This window comes from Anarhichas minor, unplaced genomic scaffold (assembly GCF_050575085.1).
Source record: "Anarhichas minor isolate MPS153535 unplaced genomic scaffold, ASM5057508v1 ptg000014l, whole genome shotgun sequence".
Lineage (NCBI taxonomy): Eukaryota > Metazoa > Chordata > Actinopteri > Perciformes > Anarhichadidae > Anarhichas > Anarhichas minor.
The window spans coordinates 11,086,517-11,104,428 of NW_027466460.1; the positions used below are offsets into that span (position 1 = coordinate 11,086,517).

Consider the following 17,912-nt stretch of genomic DNA (forward strand, 5'->3'; position numbering starts at 1 on the left):
AACTGCATCCACTCTTCTGAGAAGGCTTACCAACAGATTTTGCAAACTGGCTGCACTGATTTGCCCCGATTCAGCCAAACATTAGTGAGGCTGAATGATGATATTTGGGAGTTCGTCCAAGATGGCATTCATCCCAAAGGCCAGTCAAGTTTCAGACTTTGAAAGCAACTTCTTTATGGACCTCTCATTGTGCAAAGGGGGCGAGTCAGTGCCTTCCCCAAACTGTTGCCACAAAGTTGAAAGCACGTGTTGGCTTGGGACTAAACAAAGCAGCTTGTGTCCCCTCATGAGTTGTGAGGAGTCCTTTCAACCAAATGGTGTTTTTTCCTTATTAAATTGCCTCAGATTCATACTTTGTAGAAGCCCAAAGAGTTGAAAAGATCCACTATTGTGCACGAAATAATGCAGGGAAGGGAAAAGAGTAAAGAAAAATAACCTTTTTTTTGTAATATGCTTTAAATGTGGGATCAAAATTACTTTTAACCGACACCAGCCAAAGCATGAAAAACGACAACTGGGTTGTCCCGAGAGCGCCGTCCCTCTGTGTGCGCATGTGCGGACTGGGTAGAGCGACCAAGATGTCGTCGTCCATGAGTGGGATGTTCTCCGGTCAGCAGCCCCCGGGCCCCCATCCCGTCGGTGGTCCCGGTGGACCGGGCCAGCCGGGCTTCCCAGGTGCGGCTACTAGAGCTCCGGGAAACAACACGCTGGTGGACGAACTGGAGGCTTCCTTTGAGGTAAAGCTGACGTTAAGAGGCTGGCGTCCGTTAGCTGAGTGTGCTAACTGTTGTTAGCTTATTTAGCTAAGCTAGGTGATGTTTAATGTTTAGCATTCGCTGGTGTTGTTAAAATACTGCAGTCGCATATGGTAGGGCTATGGGAAGAATATTTTTTTATTTTACCACGTCTTTATTGAGTACATAATTATTATAACTTTAAAATACAACAATAGATAGCATTAAACTAAGTGAGCTAATGAGCTACGTGGCTATCAGACTAACGTTACTCCAGTCTCTTATTTCAACACTTAAAACACCCACAGATGTTGACAGCTGACACGAACATGACGCATTTAAACATTCCTCCCTACACAACATCACTTTACTCCATTTAAATCCAAAATACCTGCTTCCATAAACCAAAGCAGCTAATTTTTGATTCAGACATCATTCATTTTTGTTATTTATACCTGTGCTTTTTATACTGTGACATATTACTTTACTAGTCCACACAGCCCTGATCGCAAGCCCATCCAACACCTTTGGTATGAACTTCAACTGTGAGCCGTGTTCAACAATCACACACAGTATGAGTAGGAGGTCAACATAAAGTATATAAAAACCTTTTATATACTAGAATATTTACATCTCCACTATCCCATAAACATCTTTATCATGGTACAGACTATGTAGCATATGTGGTCAATTCTGCAGGATGTTTCTTAGGCTAAAAAGCTGGTTTCAATCAAAAGATTCTCGTGGCAAATTCACCCAAGCTGTGCACTTTTCTTTAGGCATGTTTTGCATCCCTGGTGAGCCAGGACTACGTTAATGGAACTGATCAGGAGGAGATTCGAACTGGTGAGTGAAACCTCTAATTCATTATTTTTTTGTAGTTTTAGTTTATCTCTTATTGTGATCTGTATATTGACGTTCATCTATTTGTCTGTTGATTGTAGGTGTTGACCAGTGTATACAGAAGTTTCTGGATGTGGCTCGACAGACGGAGTGCTTCTTCTTACAGAAAAGGCTTCAGTTATCTGTGCAGAAACCAGAACAGGTGGTGAAAGAGGTACATTATTATACTGACTTGCATTCTTATTCATCTCGACTTTTTGATCTTTTTAAGTGGTTCTCTCCAACTCCTGTCCACATATTTCCCCCTCTGTGTAAATGCAAAATGAACTCTGGAAGATCCCAAACTCCTTGTTGAGATCCACTAGCTAGCTGTGCTATATCCAGACTTCACTAGCTTTGCCTTTATTTCTTAGACCTGAATCTGTGACATGCTGTCGGTGTTTACGTATTATGCATTTCTCTCCATTTGTTAATGTGCCTTCTCTCTTCTCACCTACATCTTTTTTTCTCACTTCAGGATGTGTCAGAGTTACGTAATGAGCTACAGAGGAAAGAACTGCTGGTTCAGAAACACTTGTCCAAACTGCACCACTGGCAACAGGTTCTCGAGGACGTGAGCGTTCAGCACCGCAAACCCACAGAACTTCCTCCTCCTGGACCGCTGGCCTTTCTGGAGCAGGCCTCTGCCAGTCTGCCCCCTGCCCCTTTAAAACCAAGTTAACACACCAAAGTTACAGTCACATTAGTCTTCTGTCTAATTACATTGTTTACACCCAGAATGGAATGTTGAACTCTGACTTGCAAGCGTCTGTCAGTCGCACCGAAACGGGAAACTCATTTGTTTGCGTTCATCCATCATATAGGCTTGATTTGAAGCAAGATGGAGCGAATATTTGCAGGACTTGGGTACAATCGCATTACACCTAACTGTCACTATACACACCACGTACATCGTGTGATGCCCGCTCTCAAGTGTCAACCTATAAGAAACTGAAGAACAGTTTGTTTTCACTCTCCAGCTGTTGGAACATCATGACGTAGATCATTTTATTTCTGTATTTTGTTTTATGTAAATATTCCTATTGCCGACTTTTTTTTACTGTAAAATAAAAGTATTTTGACTCTGGACTAAAGTCTTTACTATGTTTTTCTATTTGCACAGTGCATCATTTTTGTCTTTGAAAACAAAATGTAAAGGGGCATTCCACCAATTTTAGACATTAAGATGAGTTTACAAGTCATGGAGAGTTGTACTCTGAACAAACTGTTTTATAATGTATTTTGTAGCTCTGGAAGAGATATTTGTTAGATCTGAAAAAATAAACCCTGATGTTGCAAACTGAGTTTAAAAGATGGGGGAATTTACCAAGCAGAGAGGATCTGACAAAAGCGATTGTGGGATCCAGCATTCTGGGAGCACTACTCGGGACTAAAAGTCAAGATCCTGCCTTCTGCTGCTTCATTATTTGTTTTAATCTCTCTCACAAGTTTCCAAATTTAGTGGAAATGCAACTAAATCAGTGGATTACTCATTTCATAACCGTTTGTCCTATAATTTGAAATATTCACACAGGTATATAACAGTGGAGTCTTGACATGTGTAAAACCATGCTAACAGCTTTAATATTCCATGTGACTTCTGTATGAAATCATGACGGAGAAAAGACTTCAGATAAGCGGTGCCTGAGCCTCCTGACAGCCTGTTGTCTCTAATGCATTCAGCGTCTTCACACCACAACAGACTTGTTCTCCGCAGCTTCACAGCTATCGCCCGTCCACGGACAGCACAGCCAGACACAAACCTTCACAGATGGACTCCAAAGACAGAACAGGGGTCTGGTCTTGACATGATCAAACAGGAGATTTATTATTGCATTTTCAGAACTCCAGATGGGCTATTCTTCTATTTATACATTTTATATACAATATCAACCTAATGTCTGAATAACTGAGTCAGCTGTAGTTGTGAAAAAAATCTTGTTATGCATCCTCTAGTTGCTCATAATGACTTAAATTTCTGAGACACCAATTCAGAATTTTGATTTATAAAATCTTAAGAGATAGTAAATCAAAATGTTAAGTTTATGAAAATTATGACACAAAACAAAATCGCAACAACTGAGTCAAAGTTAATAGACGTCAGAATTTTTAGATACTGAAGACAAAATAGGAGATTGTAAATCAAACTTGTGATATATATCAAAGTTTTTAATTGCCAAGTAAATAAGTTCTGAGATATTAAGACAAAATTATGAAATATGAAGGTAGTTAGTCAACATTGCAAGATGGAAAGTCAAAATTGACGGAGCAAGTAAAAAATGTACACTTACTTAATCAAATGTATAGATTGAATAAATCAAGATTATGAGACAAATCAAAATTACGAGATATGAAGTCAAAATTGAGAGAAAGTAAATCAAATTTAAATAATCAAGTAAATTAAATTACTATGCTATTTTTTATTCTAATCTATAATAACATTTCTAATTCTAGATTTTTACACAACAGACCTCTTCATGTGTACATTTACATCTAAAGTACAAAGGAAGCATGTAACATCATCTGGACACTACCACTGTACCACAGTGTGCATTTAATACATATTTAAGATACTTTAGATTCTAGTCTTTTTGGGATTTATTCTCACCATTCGTTTTTTGAATTGGCTGCTGTAACGCTGCAAATTGAAGTCAAAATATTGAGATACGGAGTCGAACATTTTGACTTGCAAACACATCATTTTGATTTAGTTTGTCAAGGATGTTTTTGACTTTTATTTATTCCCAAAGAGTGTTTAATTCATGTCCTGAGCCTCCTCCCCGGTTGGTCTCCCACAGCTAGAGGGAGACAGTGCTTTCTTGTGGGACGCCTTGGCTGCTCGGAGGACCGTCTTTGCAGACATGTCCTTGTTTGTGCGTTTTAATCAGCGATTGGAAAATAACAGGTAGCCCTGTCTGTTCGCCTCTCGCACCCATATACACCCAGGAGGGGAGAGAGAGGGGGGCGAAACAAAACCCCCACAATAAACCCTCATTGACGCTGCTGGTTGGCGTGGTTTTTTTTCTTCTTTTTTCTTTGGGGCGGCCGACAGAACAGACAACAGCGGTACAACAGCCGGGTTTCAATCGCAACGTGTTTGTTACTGAGTGTCACCCGCAGTCGGGCTGTGTGTTTCTATGAGACAGGCTGATTTAATGGGGCTGCCGTCAGCCCGTCTCGCCGCCTCTGGACAGCTGATCGCCGCGATTCACGCTTGAATTGAGACCCATCAGAGACTACATTGTGGATATGGAATGGTGCATGCCGCTGGGCCAAGTTTTCAGCCTCTGAAAAACACCGGAATCATGGACAGTCATCCGCTGTGAGTGCAACAACAATCACTGTGTGTGTGTGCGTGTGTGTGTGTGTGTGTGTGTGTGTGTGTGTGTGTGTGCTGACGTTTCCCAGTGGCTGCTTTGACTGATGGTGCCGCATTGAGAGAGACAGCGGCCAGCCGGTGTGGCTGCTCACTGACCGGGGAGGACCGGGTCACTGAGAGCCGGGGACTGATACCCCGTCCGCAGCAGGCTGAGGGGGGAGAGGGGTTGTCTGTGGTTGTGTTATAATCCGATGATTTGTTGGGATTACGGAGGTGTTTTTGTTTATGGCAGAGAGGATGTGTGTCAACTGCTGGGTGGTCGTGTGTGTGTGTGGGTGGGTGTGTTTGTGACAGAAAACAAAGGCCACGTGATGTTGCCATGAGCAGCATGATTATATGTAGGCCATATGTGTGTTGAACGTAGCCTACATTCACAGTTTTGAGGTACTTGTACTTTACTTTAGTAATTGCAATGTCTTTCTCTTTTATACTTCTTCTCCACTACATTTCAGAAATGAGATTGAAATTGTACACACAAAATATATGATAAGTTTATAGAAAACACAATACCATCAGTAGCTTCCAACCTTTTTCTCAAAATTCATTTTAGATTAAGAGGAAGTCTAAACTTCTGCGTACAAATCAGTGTAACGTTGTCCTTTTTTATTTCCTCTCCCATTAATCATCTCATGACCCCTCAGATTTATCTTGTGACCCTTTAGAGGCCCCCAACCCCTCGGTTTGGAACCACTGGACTGAACTAGCTAATTTTAAAGTAGTTAAAATCCAACTTGACCAGCTACAACAGTAAATACAACTTGATGCATCAGTATTAACAATTTAATAATGTAATACACAATAATATATCATTCATTCACGTAATTGTTTTGCAGAACGTGTACTTTGATACTTTAATAGAATACATTTGACTGATAATACATCTTCAACTCTAGTAGGATTTTGAATGAGGGACTTTTACTTGTAATCGAGTGTTTTTACATCAATGTATTGATACTTTTACTGAAGAAAATATCTGAATACTTCTTCCATTCAGCAGAGCTGAATATTAGATGTTTGTGTATTTGTAGTTGGATGTGCTTCAGATGTGCAGCATCTATAAATTCACACTCACCGGCCACTTTATTAGGTTGAGGCTGGTTTATCATCCGGGCCCCCAGGAGCCAGGTGATTTAATTAATTGCAAATTTGTTAGGGAGGTAATGCACAAAATCAATGATGACCAGCGTGTATTATTAGCTATTGTTGTGGCCCTGTCTTGCAAAAGGCAAAACTTCATCAGAAGACTTTATTAATTAGTTTACATGGAGCATATTCTTAAATAAAGTGGTGGTTTTGATCAAATCACCTCAAACCAACTGACTCACATAAAAGCTGGTGCCGGTTAGTATTATTCCAGCAGAGGAGTACTTGTTGGATCTTTACTTCATGGTAACTTGGAAGCTAAAGGGTATATAAACACTGCTCAGAGGGTCTGAGGTGGGTGGTAGCGCCAGTTTATTAGGTCCTGGACAAAACCAGTGCAGGTTAATACAACAGATCGGCCATAAAACTGTTCGGTTTTAGTCTGAACTGTTTTACAGAGGTGTTGATTCAACAGTGTTTTTGGAGGATGCAGTCTTGTTCTGCACCTCAATAGGAGGTACATGGAATTCAAATCGTGGCACTTACGGCATTGGGAAAATGACAGCTACACCATCTCTCTCAACAATCAATTGCTCAACTACTCAGATACGTAACCAACACATTCTCATTCCAACTCGTCACATACTGACGATTTTTCAGACCCCTTGGCGTCACTTTCTAAAGAAAACATCATAGGTGGTCTTAGTACGTAAACAACATTACATAAGTACACAAACCTCACAAACGTAACTTCAAAATAACCCGACACCGGCGTCCTGGTCGAAAGTCCAGTATTTGTTTGACCCATCCTCACCTGTTGGGGTTTTTTCGGTCTTCAAACTGCGTCGTCAGACTCCCGGAGCATTTTCTCTGAGCGTCTTATAATGACGTGGATGGTGCGTCTCATGCGGATGCTAAAGGGTGCCTTTTGCGTCGGTATCAGACGCAGTTGGGCGTGACAAAGCCTCGATATTCGGTGCCCCTGAAATGAGAGCGGGCTGAAATAACATGCGTAACAGTTTTCATGTGTCTGTTGTAGAAAATATTGTATTCTGGTGGAAGCAGAGCAACATCTCAAAACCTCAGAAAACAAAGTCAAAACCACATGGCTAGAAACTTCTAGAGGTAAATTTGGGTGAATCGACACTTTAACTGTGAAGTAACCAAATCACAGCTGCAGATCGTCCTACAGTGCTGACTCATTGTAGGTTTCATGCCAGAGCACCATTTGTCACATAATGATCAGTCATACCCCTGGTGACCTCTCTTTCTTTTTCTCCATGTGTTGTTTGTTTGTGTTTGGTATTATTGTAATGATTTATACGCATTCTTCCCTTAAAGACATGAAGTGAACTGAATACAATTCAATGCTTTATTTTACTCGTGCACCTGCAGATTGAGCACTTTATAGCCTCTAATGCTGCTAAGAGACATTCAACCTGTTGTGATGCAAACCTAGTTAAAGTCCTGTTTGCAGTGTTTACATCATTTCAGGTCATAGTTGTGGAAAATACAGTTACAGTTGGTTTAACAGTTAAACCAACTCTTTTTGGTAAAACAAACTTCAGAGACAGATGACGATTTGAACACAGCGTCTGATTTTTCTTGTTTTAAGTGGACATCGTATATAAAAGGTAACACGTTCTAAAATGTCCTGCTATAAAAAAAACAACAGCTATACATACATATATCGGGACAACTCGTTATAAAAAGCATGGTACCGTCTGATATCTGCCCTCAGTAATGTTGTGCATCCGTGCCGTCCCTCTCAGATGCACCAGAATTTGTCCACACGCTCTGGACAAAGAAGATGGCGTCGAGAGACAAGGTCCTGTCACACTCAACCCTCGGCACATGCGGAAGGCGTTCAAAGTCATGAACGAGCTGCGCAGGTGATGCACACTCTTCTCTTTCCAGTTCTCTGTTGTCCTCTTGGGTGCACCCGTTTAAACTTTTCATAATTGTAATCTCTCCCTTGTCCGTCTCCTAAATGCCCACACAGCCAGAGCTTGCTGTGCGACGTGACCATAGTGGCGGAGGATGTAGAGATCGCTGCTCACAGGGTGGTTCTGGCTGCTGGGAGCCCATACTTCCACGCTATGTTCACAGGTGAGGACTCGCTGCCATTCGTGCTGCTGGACATCTGGCAGGATCTTGTTTCACCCTGTGTTTCTTTTTTTTTTTTTTTTTTGCCATGTCCTCTCTGGTAATGGATGTCTACCGACAGGTGAGATGGCAGAGAGCCGGGCGAAGCGAGTGAGGATAAAGGAGATGGACGGTTGGACTCTGGGCCTGCTGGTCGACTACATCTACACAGCAGAGATACAAGTCACAGAGGATAACGTGCAGGTAAACACCACACACACATTTATACTCGCATAAACACTGAGGGCATTTTGTCTTTAACACTGATACATTTGTCTGTGCACTGTATCACAGTATTTGTTTGTCAGTTAGTTGATTTCACTGGTTGTATTGTACGACTCATTCGATTTTCTCGGTGAGTCGACAAATCCCATCAGTGCTAGTCGACTAAGAATGTCTTTGGTCGAAGACAGCCCTAGAAAACAGTGACTTGCACCAACGGGAGTAAACAAAATACCCATCCAGTGAAGTGATCACAAACTTCTGAAATGTCCCACCTTTCACCTGATCGCTTTATCAACTGAAACTGCTTTTTTTTTCAAAACTGATAACCAAACTGCACTTTCAGATTAATCCCTAACTGTTAACTCCTGTCCTGAAGACCTATTTCAACAGAAAGTAATGAAATATTGGTACTATTTCAGTAAACAAAAATGTACTAGATTTTGCGTAGATTACAAGCATCTATTTGTTTCACTTGATCATATGTTGAGCACCTTAGCTAATCTTTTAAACTCCTGCCTTGCTTTCAGGGAAATTCACTCTTTTGGAAAGTGTAAAAGTTTAAAAACTAAACTAACAGGAGCTCAGGCGTTCTTGCTGCTGTAATTTACAGTTCAGTTTGGAAACTCAGACCGTGTACTGTAAATCTACTCGTATGCATTTCATCAGACAAGTCTCAACAAGCTGGTCATTTTGAGTGACTGAACCTGTAATCATCTGACTTAAAGATGGTGTCTCAACACACCAGACCAGCCTGTCAACCCTTTAATTTAATTCATCTGCATTGTAGTATACCCATCGTTATGCAGGATGTTCTGTGTGTGTGTGTTTGACAGGCATTGCTGCCTGCAGCCGGCCTGCTCCAGTTGAACGAGGTGAAAAAGGCTTGTTGCGAGTTCTTGAGCTCTCAGCTTCATCCATCCAACTGTCTGGGGATACGAGCTTTCGCTGACCTACACGCCTGCTCTCAGCTCCTCACACAGGCCAACAGCTACGCAGGTTTGTGTGTGCAAATCTCTACTTGTTTTGTGTGTGTGTGTGTGTGTGTGTGTGAACGGCTCTTATTGCTCCACTAAAATGGGTTAGTGTGTATCCTGGAGGATGTGGGACGGTGGATGAGACGGAATGAGAACAGGTTTAATTAATGACGGTGTTAAGAGTAGAAAAAAAAAAAAGATATCTTCATCTGCAGGGTAGTTATTTTCATTCCGTGCTTTTGCTGACAGAGCAACATTTCGCCGAGGTGGTTGGGAGTGAAGAGTTCCTCAATTTGGGCATGGAGCAAGTGTCCAGCCTGATCGCCAGCGACAAGCTCACCATCCCCACAGAGGAGAAGGTATACACACATTCACTCTGCTCAATATACGCAGGTAGGACAGCACAACCAAACGGTTGTACCCGATGTGCTTCACGTGTCTCTGTCTACCTCACTGTGCAGGTGTTTGAAGCGGTGATAGCTTGGGTCAACCACGATAAAGACGTCCGGCAGGAACACTTGGCTCACCTGATGGAACACGTTCGCCTGCCGCTGCTCTCCAGAGAATACCTGGTGCAGGTATGAGCGGCCGCATCTGTATGCTTCTTGTTTGTGCTCTTAAACTGACTGTGACTGCTGATCTGTCACTTTGCATCTGACTAGTTCAGCTGTGGTTTTTAGAACAAGATCAGCTGAACTGGACTTTTGTTTCCACCGTTGTTCACATTTCCACACTGTTGTAGAATTAATCGTTACGAGTGAATGCGATAATTATTGAGATTCTCACCCGTGTCAGGGGCCTGATGACTTGCAACAGTGAAAATGAATTCATTGAAACATGTTGCAAATGGGACCGTTGATTGTCTCTACCATTAAGTAACATTGATCTAAATATTCATGTCAAATGTACATCATACTGTAGCACATTTGCCCCTTTGTTTCCTTTATTTACAATCTATCTACAGTATCAATAATCCGTTAAATATACAGAATAAACAATGGAAGTCTGAAAATACATGTACATGATTTTTTTTTTTTTCTGCTACTTTACTGGCAAACTGACAACATGTCCTCCCTTGTGGCGGTGGATTAATTAACAACTGGTCATTTGTTGGTCAGATAATCAGTTTCTGTCATCAAAAATGTCTTTAGGAGGAAGTGACACCTTTTAATTTGAATAACTAGACTCTTGAAGTTGGACACTTGCTGATAGTGTTGCCTTCAAAAGAACATGCATAGCAAAAGAATTTCAATCAGGAGAGACTTCGGGGATTGGACCCCATGGTGACGCAGTATAGTAAAAGGGGGTAGTGATGCTGTGGTTAGATCAAGAATATTCCCCCTGGAGTCTAGACACTGGTGGTGGTGATGAAGGGAGTTGCTGAAGATCCAGTGATGGGATGAGTAGCAGGACTGGGCACTGGATATGATGAAGACTGGAGGTGAATGGGGTGGAGGAGGGTTGCATCAGTTCCTTCTGCAATGACAACTGATAGCAGAAGAGAGGAGAGCAGTTTTTAAGTGTGATTGGCTTAGGGCAACCGTGGCAGAATCAGCCCACAATCAGCTGACAGAGTAGAAGCCGCAGAGACAGAGGGAAGGATAGATTTGTGAGTGTAAAGAGAGTCTTCCGCTAAGCTTCATTGATATTTTAGAAATGATTAAAATGATCGTAGCTGTATGAATCTGTCTTTACACTGAAGCATATGACCTTTAACCAGGTCTGCAGCAGGTTGAAGTTAAGCTTCAGATACAGTGTGGACTCTACAGGTTCAGACTAAACCACAGGTGCAGTTTACACCGCTGCGTCTGAGGACAAAGCAATGAGGTTTAAATGATCATGTGACTTTGACACAGGTTTCATCCTGAACATTGGACCACAGCTAAGGTGATGACAGAGCAACAGTGTGTTGTCGGTAACATACAGCCAGGCAACGTGTTGCTACGTATCCAGTTGTCCAACTTGGTTTTTTCCGCTGCTTTTGAAACAGGGGTGTTTTTCCAATACTGCTACTTATTTAATACTACTTCAAACGCTTGCCGTTCTTTATGTAGTGTAGTGTAGAAACTATCATTGGTTGAGTATGCTGTAATTATTATGTTTTGGCTCTGTTTTTAATGAGTTGATCTTTGATTAGCAGCTGCTGTGTCACAACATGCTGCAGCGTTTTTGTTAATCCAGTTGGCTGACTGACTCCTCTCTGACTGTTTCGGTTGCGTTAGCGGGTGGAGGAGGAGTCTCTGATTAAGAACAGCAGTGCGTGTAAAGACTACCTCATTGAGGCCATGAAGTACCACCTGCTGCCAGCTGACCAGAGAGCTCTGATGAAAACTGCACGCACACGCATGAGGACTCCAGCCTGCTGTCCTAAGGTATTCACACACCCTCTGCTACTCTTAGCTAATAAGAAAACAACAACAGTTGTCGTACACTTCGTCACGTAATGGCTCTGCTGTTCCTGTTCTGTGTAGGTGATGGTTGTGGTCGGAGGCCAGGCTCCCAAGGCCATCCGCAGTGTTGAATGTTATGACTTTGAGGAGCAGCGATGGTACCAGGTGGCCGAACTCCCGACCAGGAGGTGCAGAGCAGGTAGGAACGCATCAATGGCAACAACATGAACAGCATCACAGTTAAAGAGCTGGATCCTCTGAAGAACGTGGTTCCATCAGAGCACCTGAACGCCACTGTAAACCGTCACCTACGCCCTAAGTAACCAAACTGATGTTCCTCCAAATTCAGGTAAAAGAAGGCTGTATTTCTCTGTATGAAAAAGAGGAGGCTTGGTCGATCCATTATGACATATTCAGTTTAGAAGTACAGACACAGCTGCAGACTGTGGCAACCTTTGTCTTTTTGATGCTCTCAGGTCAGATCTTGGCTATATTGGCACTGAAATTCAATCCATTTGCAATCAAAATCCATATTCTTAGGCATTCTTGTTTGGCTTCAGTATTGTGCATATTTAAAAGTGATCTGGGCGAACAGCATCGCTCGTTCATCATAACCCCTGGTGGCATGTTTCCGCCTCTCTTCTACCACATATGCCCAAAGGTCGGACACACTGTGATGACGCACGGAGGAAAACAAGTTTGTTTGTTGTTACAAGGTTGTAACAGCAACACAAATGCATTGAAATTCACACTGAAGTGTCCAGTGTGGATGGACTTGTGTTTTTAGTGCCATCTTCAATAAAAAAAAGACTTGATCTTCAAGGGGAAATTTACAAAATATAGTGTGACCTCGACCCAACGTAATCCAAATGCGATTTTTGTGCCTGATTTTGAAATTGCAATATTATATTAGTGGGAATGATAATTTTGACATCATTATTCTCATTTTCATTGAAAAACATATTAGAATGATTATGTTGGGATTTTTTGCAGGGATCTTTACCAAACAAAATAGTTTTCTAAAGTGTGTAGATTATGACGTGGAGGCCAGGACATCTCTGCAGCACAATTCAAAATGGTATTTTGACCCATATTTCGCCTTTAACAAACATTGCGCCTCCTGCAATTTGCAAATTGCATTCGGCCATATTGCAATATTGATGAAACTTTGATTAATTGTGCAGCCAGACCGCACTTCGTGACATTCCCACTCTTGAGTTTGCTTCAACATTCAGCCTCACTGCACCAGGCTGTTTGTGTGTGAGTGTGTTTTTTTTAATATATTTGTGTTTTTTACCCGAGTATTTCCTGTGTTCTTGCCTTTTAGGTGTGGTGTACGTGGGTGGGTGTGTGTATGCAGTTGGTGGTTTCAACGGTTCTTTACGTGTCCGAACGGTCGACTGTTACGACCCGATGATGGACCGATGGACGAGCGTCAGCAGCATGCAAGACCGTCGCTCAACGCTCGGGGCTGCTGTGCTCAACGGACTCCTGTACGCTGTTGGGGGCTTTGACGGCAGCACAGGTACAGCTGTGTGACTGTGATATTAAAATGCTTTTTTAGATTACAGTGATCAGTGAGAGAGTTTGAGTTCAAGACATTAAATCCCTACAGGCTTTTTGTGTAACAACAGGAAGTTATATAATATGCGATTGTGCATAGTGTTTTTGATAAGTGTGTGTGTTTGCAGGTTTGTCGACAATCGAAGCGTACAACGCGAAGACAGACGAGTGGTTCCATGTGTTACCCATGAGTACCCGACGAAGCAGTGTAGGAGTGGGTGTTGTCAATGGTGAATACAACTCCCAGTTCAGTTTTACAGTCAGTATTTAGGAATAGATCAAAATAATAGAAACGCTTTATAAACCATGCAATAGTCCTGCAACTAATGCATTTATTTGCAAACACATGACTTGTTTTTATTTTGAAACAACCCGAGGTCATCAACTAAGAATCATAAAACAATGAAGGACACTTAATCTAGCAACCATACTTTATTTATATAGTTTACAGAGGTGCTTCACAAGAAGAAGGAAATGGGAAAGATGAAAAAGTACATTACCAACAAATTAAAAGTTAACACTTAAATAACAAAATACTGAAAATACAATATCAAAAAAAGTATTGTTAAATTGCATCAAAACCTTTCAAAATGTTAAGCTTCACAAACTTTTATTTCCTGCAAGACAAACATATTGTATTTTAATGTGTTTCTAATCTTCGAAGTTATGAATTGCGTGTGTTTCCTCTGTCTTTTTTTAGGGATCCTGTATGCAGTTGGAGGCTATGATGGTGCGACCAGACAATGTCTGAGTACAGTAGAATCGTACAACCCTAAAAGCAACGCGTGGAGCTACATCGCAGAGATGGGAACAAGACGCAGTGGAGCAGGTCTGTGCGTGTGTGTGTGTGTGTGTGTGTGTGTGTGTGTGTGTCTCACAGATTTATCCATAAAGACAAAAAGACAAGATCATTGTTACTCAGTCATGGAAATTCATGATATGACAGAAATGGTGACCAGATCTTGTGTCCGGTGTCTTCCCTCAGGCGTAGGTGTGTTAAAAGGTTTACTGTATGCTGTGGGGGGTCATGATGGTCCACTGGTGAGGAAGAGCTGTGAAGTTTATGACCCGGCCTCTAACAGCTGGCGGCAGGTAGCTGACATGAACATGTGTCGACGCAACGCAGGTAATGCAGACAGTCTGTCCAGCAGAGATCCTCAGGTGTGAGACGTTAGACGTATATTAATCTTAATTTTTTGTGTGTGTGTGTTTTCAGGTGTGTGTGCTGTAAACAACGTACTGTATGTGGTGGGAGGAGACGACGGCAGCTGCAATTTGGCCTCTGTCGAGTTCTACAATCCAAACTCGGACAAGTGGACACTACTGCCGACCTGCATGAGCACAGGACGCAGTTATGCAGGTGTGTAGAGAAACGCATGTAAACATAATGCTGAAATTGTATTCTCACTTAAAATGTTGTATCCAAACTGCCATGAGAGGTAACTTTTGAAAAAGGTTGAAGTTTGGGCCACGGCTCAGTATTATTATTTTTTTTATCAACCTTTAGGAGAAATATATCAAAATCATAACAAAATCCATAATTGTTTTATGTATATGTTATACATTTACCTGTACTTCATTTTCAACACTTCGACTTTTCATATCAATTGCAGCTCTACATATGTTAAAATGCCATTTTTATGCATTATGATTTTGGGTTGTCCGTCCTTCCCATTCTTGTGAACACAATACCTCGGGAAGGCCTGGAGGGAATTTGTTCAAATTTGGCACAAATGTCTTCTTGGACTCATGGATGAACTGATAAGAATTTGGCCGTCAAAGGTTACTGTTACCTCACAAATCATGTGTTTGGCCATAACTCAAGAATTTGTATCCTAATTATGACAATTTCACACAAATTGTCTAATAAGATAAAAATGAAGTGATAGAAAGTATTACAACTATTCCTACTTTTAACAGTAGTATCAACATTACCTATAGTGGAGACAAAAGCCCTTTGTTTTTCTTTCCTTTCATTGTTTCACGTTTATACTTAACATTTACAGCGTTTGCTATGTATGAAAATGATACCACATGTGGCGATAGCGACGCACACGTCTTACTTGTAGTTTTTGACCAACAGGTGTGACTGTGATTGACAAGCCCTTATGACTGCTCTTGACACTTGCCACTGATTTGAAGCAGAGCGTAGTCTCCTGCTGAATACTGATCTTGGATCTGTCTATGATGCCGATGCTTGGATGATGTTGGGCAGCATTGGCACAGGCACTGACGAAGATGAAGAAAAATGACAAGATTGTTGTTGACGATGATGATGATGAAGATTTTTTGCACTTACCTGAAAGGGGGAGCTGTAACAAACGGAGGGGGAATCGAACCCGTGTTTTAATCCCCTCCTGGAAGGACTGCCGCTGGCGACTGGACAAACCAGTTTGAAGCACTACTGCAGTGTCATTGAAACGCTACTGATATGAAGCTACTTTAACATTAGTAATGTTAACATGAACCGGCTCTGAGAGAGACCACTGATCCAATCTATGGGAGAGGAAGGCAGAGAAGGACCCTTTGGGACTGAAATCTTTGTTTCTCCTTTGTTTTTATCGTGGAAATGTGTGTGCGTGAGTCAGTGTGTGTGTGTGTGTGCGTGTGCGTGTGCGCGCTTGCATTTAAAGGTGCTCCTTTGCTTGCACATGTGAGCATGTGTGTTTGTGTGCATCTGAGTCTCTGTGTGGTGACGCCTGGTCCGACGCCGCATGAACGCACTCTGTCTGACCTCTGACCTTTTACAGTGTTGCAGTGTGGCTGTTCAAGAGTGCCTGAATGTCAAACTACGCCCCTCTTCTCCCCCTTTGTTATGCCTCGAGTACTGTTACTGGACAGAGCGCAGCTGTTCCGGGATACATTTGAGAACTGACTCCAGATCGGTGATGATGTGTCGGTTGCGCCAGCCCGCATGAATTCAGAACAGTAACGTGAGAAGCATTTGCAGAAAATGTACATTTTCTTCTTTTAAAAAAAAAAAAAGCAGACTTTAACTGGAACACCTCCCTTCTGGGGAAGGAGAGGAGTTATTCATGTCGCCAAAAAGAGTGATAGAAGCTGTTTGAGATCAAAAACAGCTGGATGTATCAGTGCTTTACTGTCACCCCGGCAGCCATCTTTGTTGCGGTTGTAACCACTAATGACAACAACAGCCTGAACTCACTGCATGGTCCCGAAACTCGAACCTCCTATCCTTCAACGGTTCCCTCTTCCTTCTTCGGTGTAGCAACCCTATTAACTACTGCACACCCTGACGTACTATGAATGTGCCAATTTTAATATGTCTCTTCATTTCTGTCTCTCTTTACTACTTTACTAATCTGTTCTCTCTTTCTGGAAAGTGACCAAACCTACTCTTGATTTTCTGTTCCTCTATCTCTTCCCTCTCGTCCTATATTGAAAACAAATAATGCTATTATAGTAACTGGTATCGCTGTTTTCTTGTCAGTGTATTGAGGAATGTCATGTAGGCTAATGACTTTGAAAATGTTTCATTACTTGTTTTATATTATCATTAATAAATATGCTTCTTGTATTTAAAGCTGTGAAATGACATAATCTGTTTTTAAAACTTTGCCAAATCAGTAAAACGTTGAAATGGAATATGCTGTGTGTGATATTTTGATAACAATACGGCGATTTATTTGTTCAAATATCACATGTCAACATTAGTGTAAAGCTGCCGTTATTTTCCTGCTCACTTTCACCCTCTTCTTCACTTTTCTGCCATTTTGCATTTATTCAGTTAAAGTTCTTGTTATTGTGCCAGTAATTTAGACCAGTGATTCTTAACCATGGGGCCATGGGGCCGCGGCCCACGATGGGGCCGCGGCCCACGATGGGGCCGCGGCCCACGATGGGGCCGCGGCCCACGATGGGGCCGCGGCCCACGATGGGGCCGCGGCCCACGATGGGGCCGCGGCCCACGATGGGTTAAGAATGGTTAAGAATCACTGGTCTAAATTACTGGCACAATAACAAGAACTTTAACTGAATAAATGCAAAATGGCACAGAACGCAACTGGACAGAGCGCAGGTGGGCCCACGATGGGGCCGCGGCCCACGATGGGGCCGCGAACGCCACCTAGAGGGCCGCAAAAAACTTTCAGTTTTGCACCTGTGGGCCGCGAGGGCCGCGGGACCGCATAGGTTATCAATTGAAGACACCAGAGATATTACTGTTCTCCGTGAGACGCTCAGTTACAATATAGCTTCCCACCACCTGGTGGCGGTAATGCTTCAGTCAGTTGTTTAACAAGCTACAATAAGCAGAAGAAGACACTCAGCTAGCCGCTAGCCCAGGCATGGGCAAACTACGGCCGTTGGGCTTTTTAATCCGGCACGTCAAATATTGGTACAAAATTGTTCAAACTATAATGAAGACTAGAGCTGGGCAGTATACCGGTTTTAATTTCCCGTATGATATGAATTCTTCACAAACCATTATACCGGCGCATAGCCAAAACAACTGCTGTCTGCTTTCAACAGGCAGCTAAATGTATTCTTTGCTGCTAATGCACAGCGGTCAGCGCTA

General features: G+C 42.2%; 2 protein-coding genes across 2 annotated transcripts; both read left to right on the top strand.

Moving 5' to 3' along the window:
* The first annotated feature begins 545 nt into the window (after positions 1 to 545).
* On the top strand, positions 546 to 2,703 carry med28 (mediator complex subunit 28). Its single transcript, XM_076091443.1, has 4 exons — positions 546 to 737; positions 1,514 to 1,580; positions 1,679 to 1,791; positions 2,095 to 2,703. Exons 1-4 carry the CDS (start codon positions 552 to 554, stop codon positions 2,296 to 2,298), a joined length of 570 nt encoding a protein of 189 aa, XP_075947558.1. The 5' UTR covers positions 546 to 551; the 3' UTR covers positions 2,299 to 2,703.
* A 1,812-nt stretch (positions 2,704 to 4,515) lies between these two features.
* Positions 4,516 to 16,919, top strand: klhl2 (kelch-like family member 2). Its single transcript, XM_076091445.1, has 15 exons — positions 4,516 to 4,938; positions 7,851 to 7,970; positions 8,081 to 8,187; positions 8,306 to 8,427; positions 9,282 to 9,444; positions 9,672 to 9,781; positions 9,884 to 10,000; positions 11,645 to 11,794; positions 11,894 to 12,011; positions 13,140 to 13,337; positions 13,504 to 13,605; positions 14,076 to 14,204; positions 14,361 to 14,501; positions 14,592 to 14,735; positions 15,459 to 16,919. The coding sequence occupies exons 1-15, from the start codon at positions 4,871 to 4,873 to the stop codon at positions 15,485 to 15,487; spliced, it is 1,818 nt and encodes a 605-aa protein (XP_075947560.1). The 5' UTR covers positions 4,516 to 4,870; the 3' UTR covers positions 15,488 to 16,919.
* Positions 16,920 to 17,912: the final 993 nt, after the last annotated feature.

Bases quoted from the DNA above. Each gene is read 5' to 3' on its own strand.
- med28 (XM_076091443.1), top strand. From the start codon at position 552: ATGTGCGGACTGGGTAGAGCGACCAAGATGTCGTCGTCCATGAGTGGG. The intron at 738-1,513 runs GTAAAGCTGACG...ACTTTTCTTTAG, and splicing joins AACTGGAGGCTTCCTTTGAG to GCATGTTTTGCATCCCTGGT. The intron at 1,581-1,678 runs GTGAGTGAAACC...TGTTGATTGTAG, and splicing joins TCAGGAGGAGATTCGAACTG to GTGTTGACCAGTGTATACAG.
- klhl2 (XM_076091445.1), top strand. From the start codon at position 4,871: ATGGTGCATGCCGCTGGGCCAAGTTTTCAGCCTCTGAAAAACACCGGA. The intron at 10,001-11,644 runs GTATGAGCGGCC...CGGTTGCGTTAG, and splicing joins CCAGAGAATACCTGGTGCAG to CGGGTGGAGGAGGAGTCTCT. The intron at 12,012-13,139 runs GTAGGAACGCAT...CTTGCCTTTTAG, and splicing joins GACCAGGAGGTGCAGAGCAG to GTGTGGTGTACGTGGGTGGG.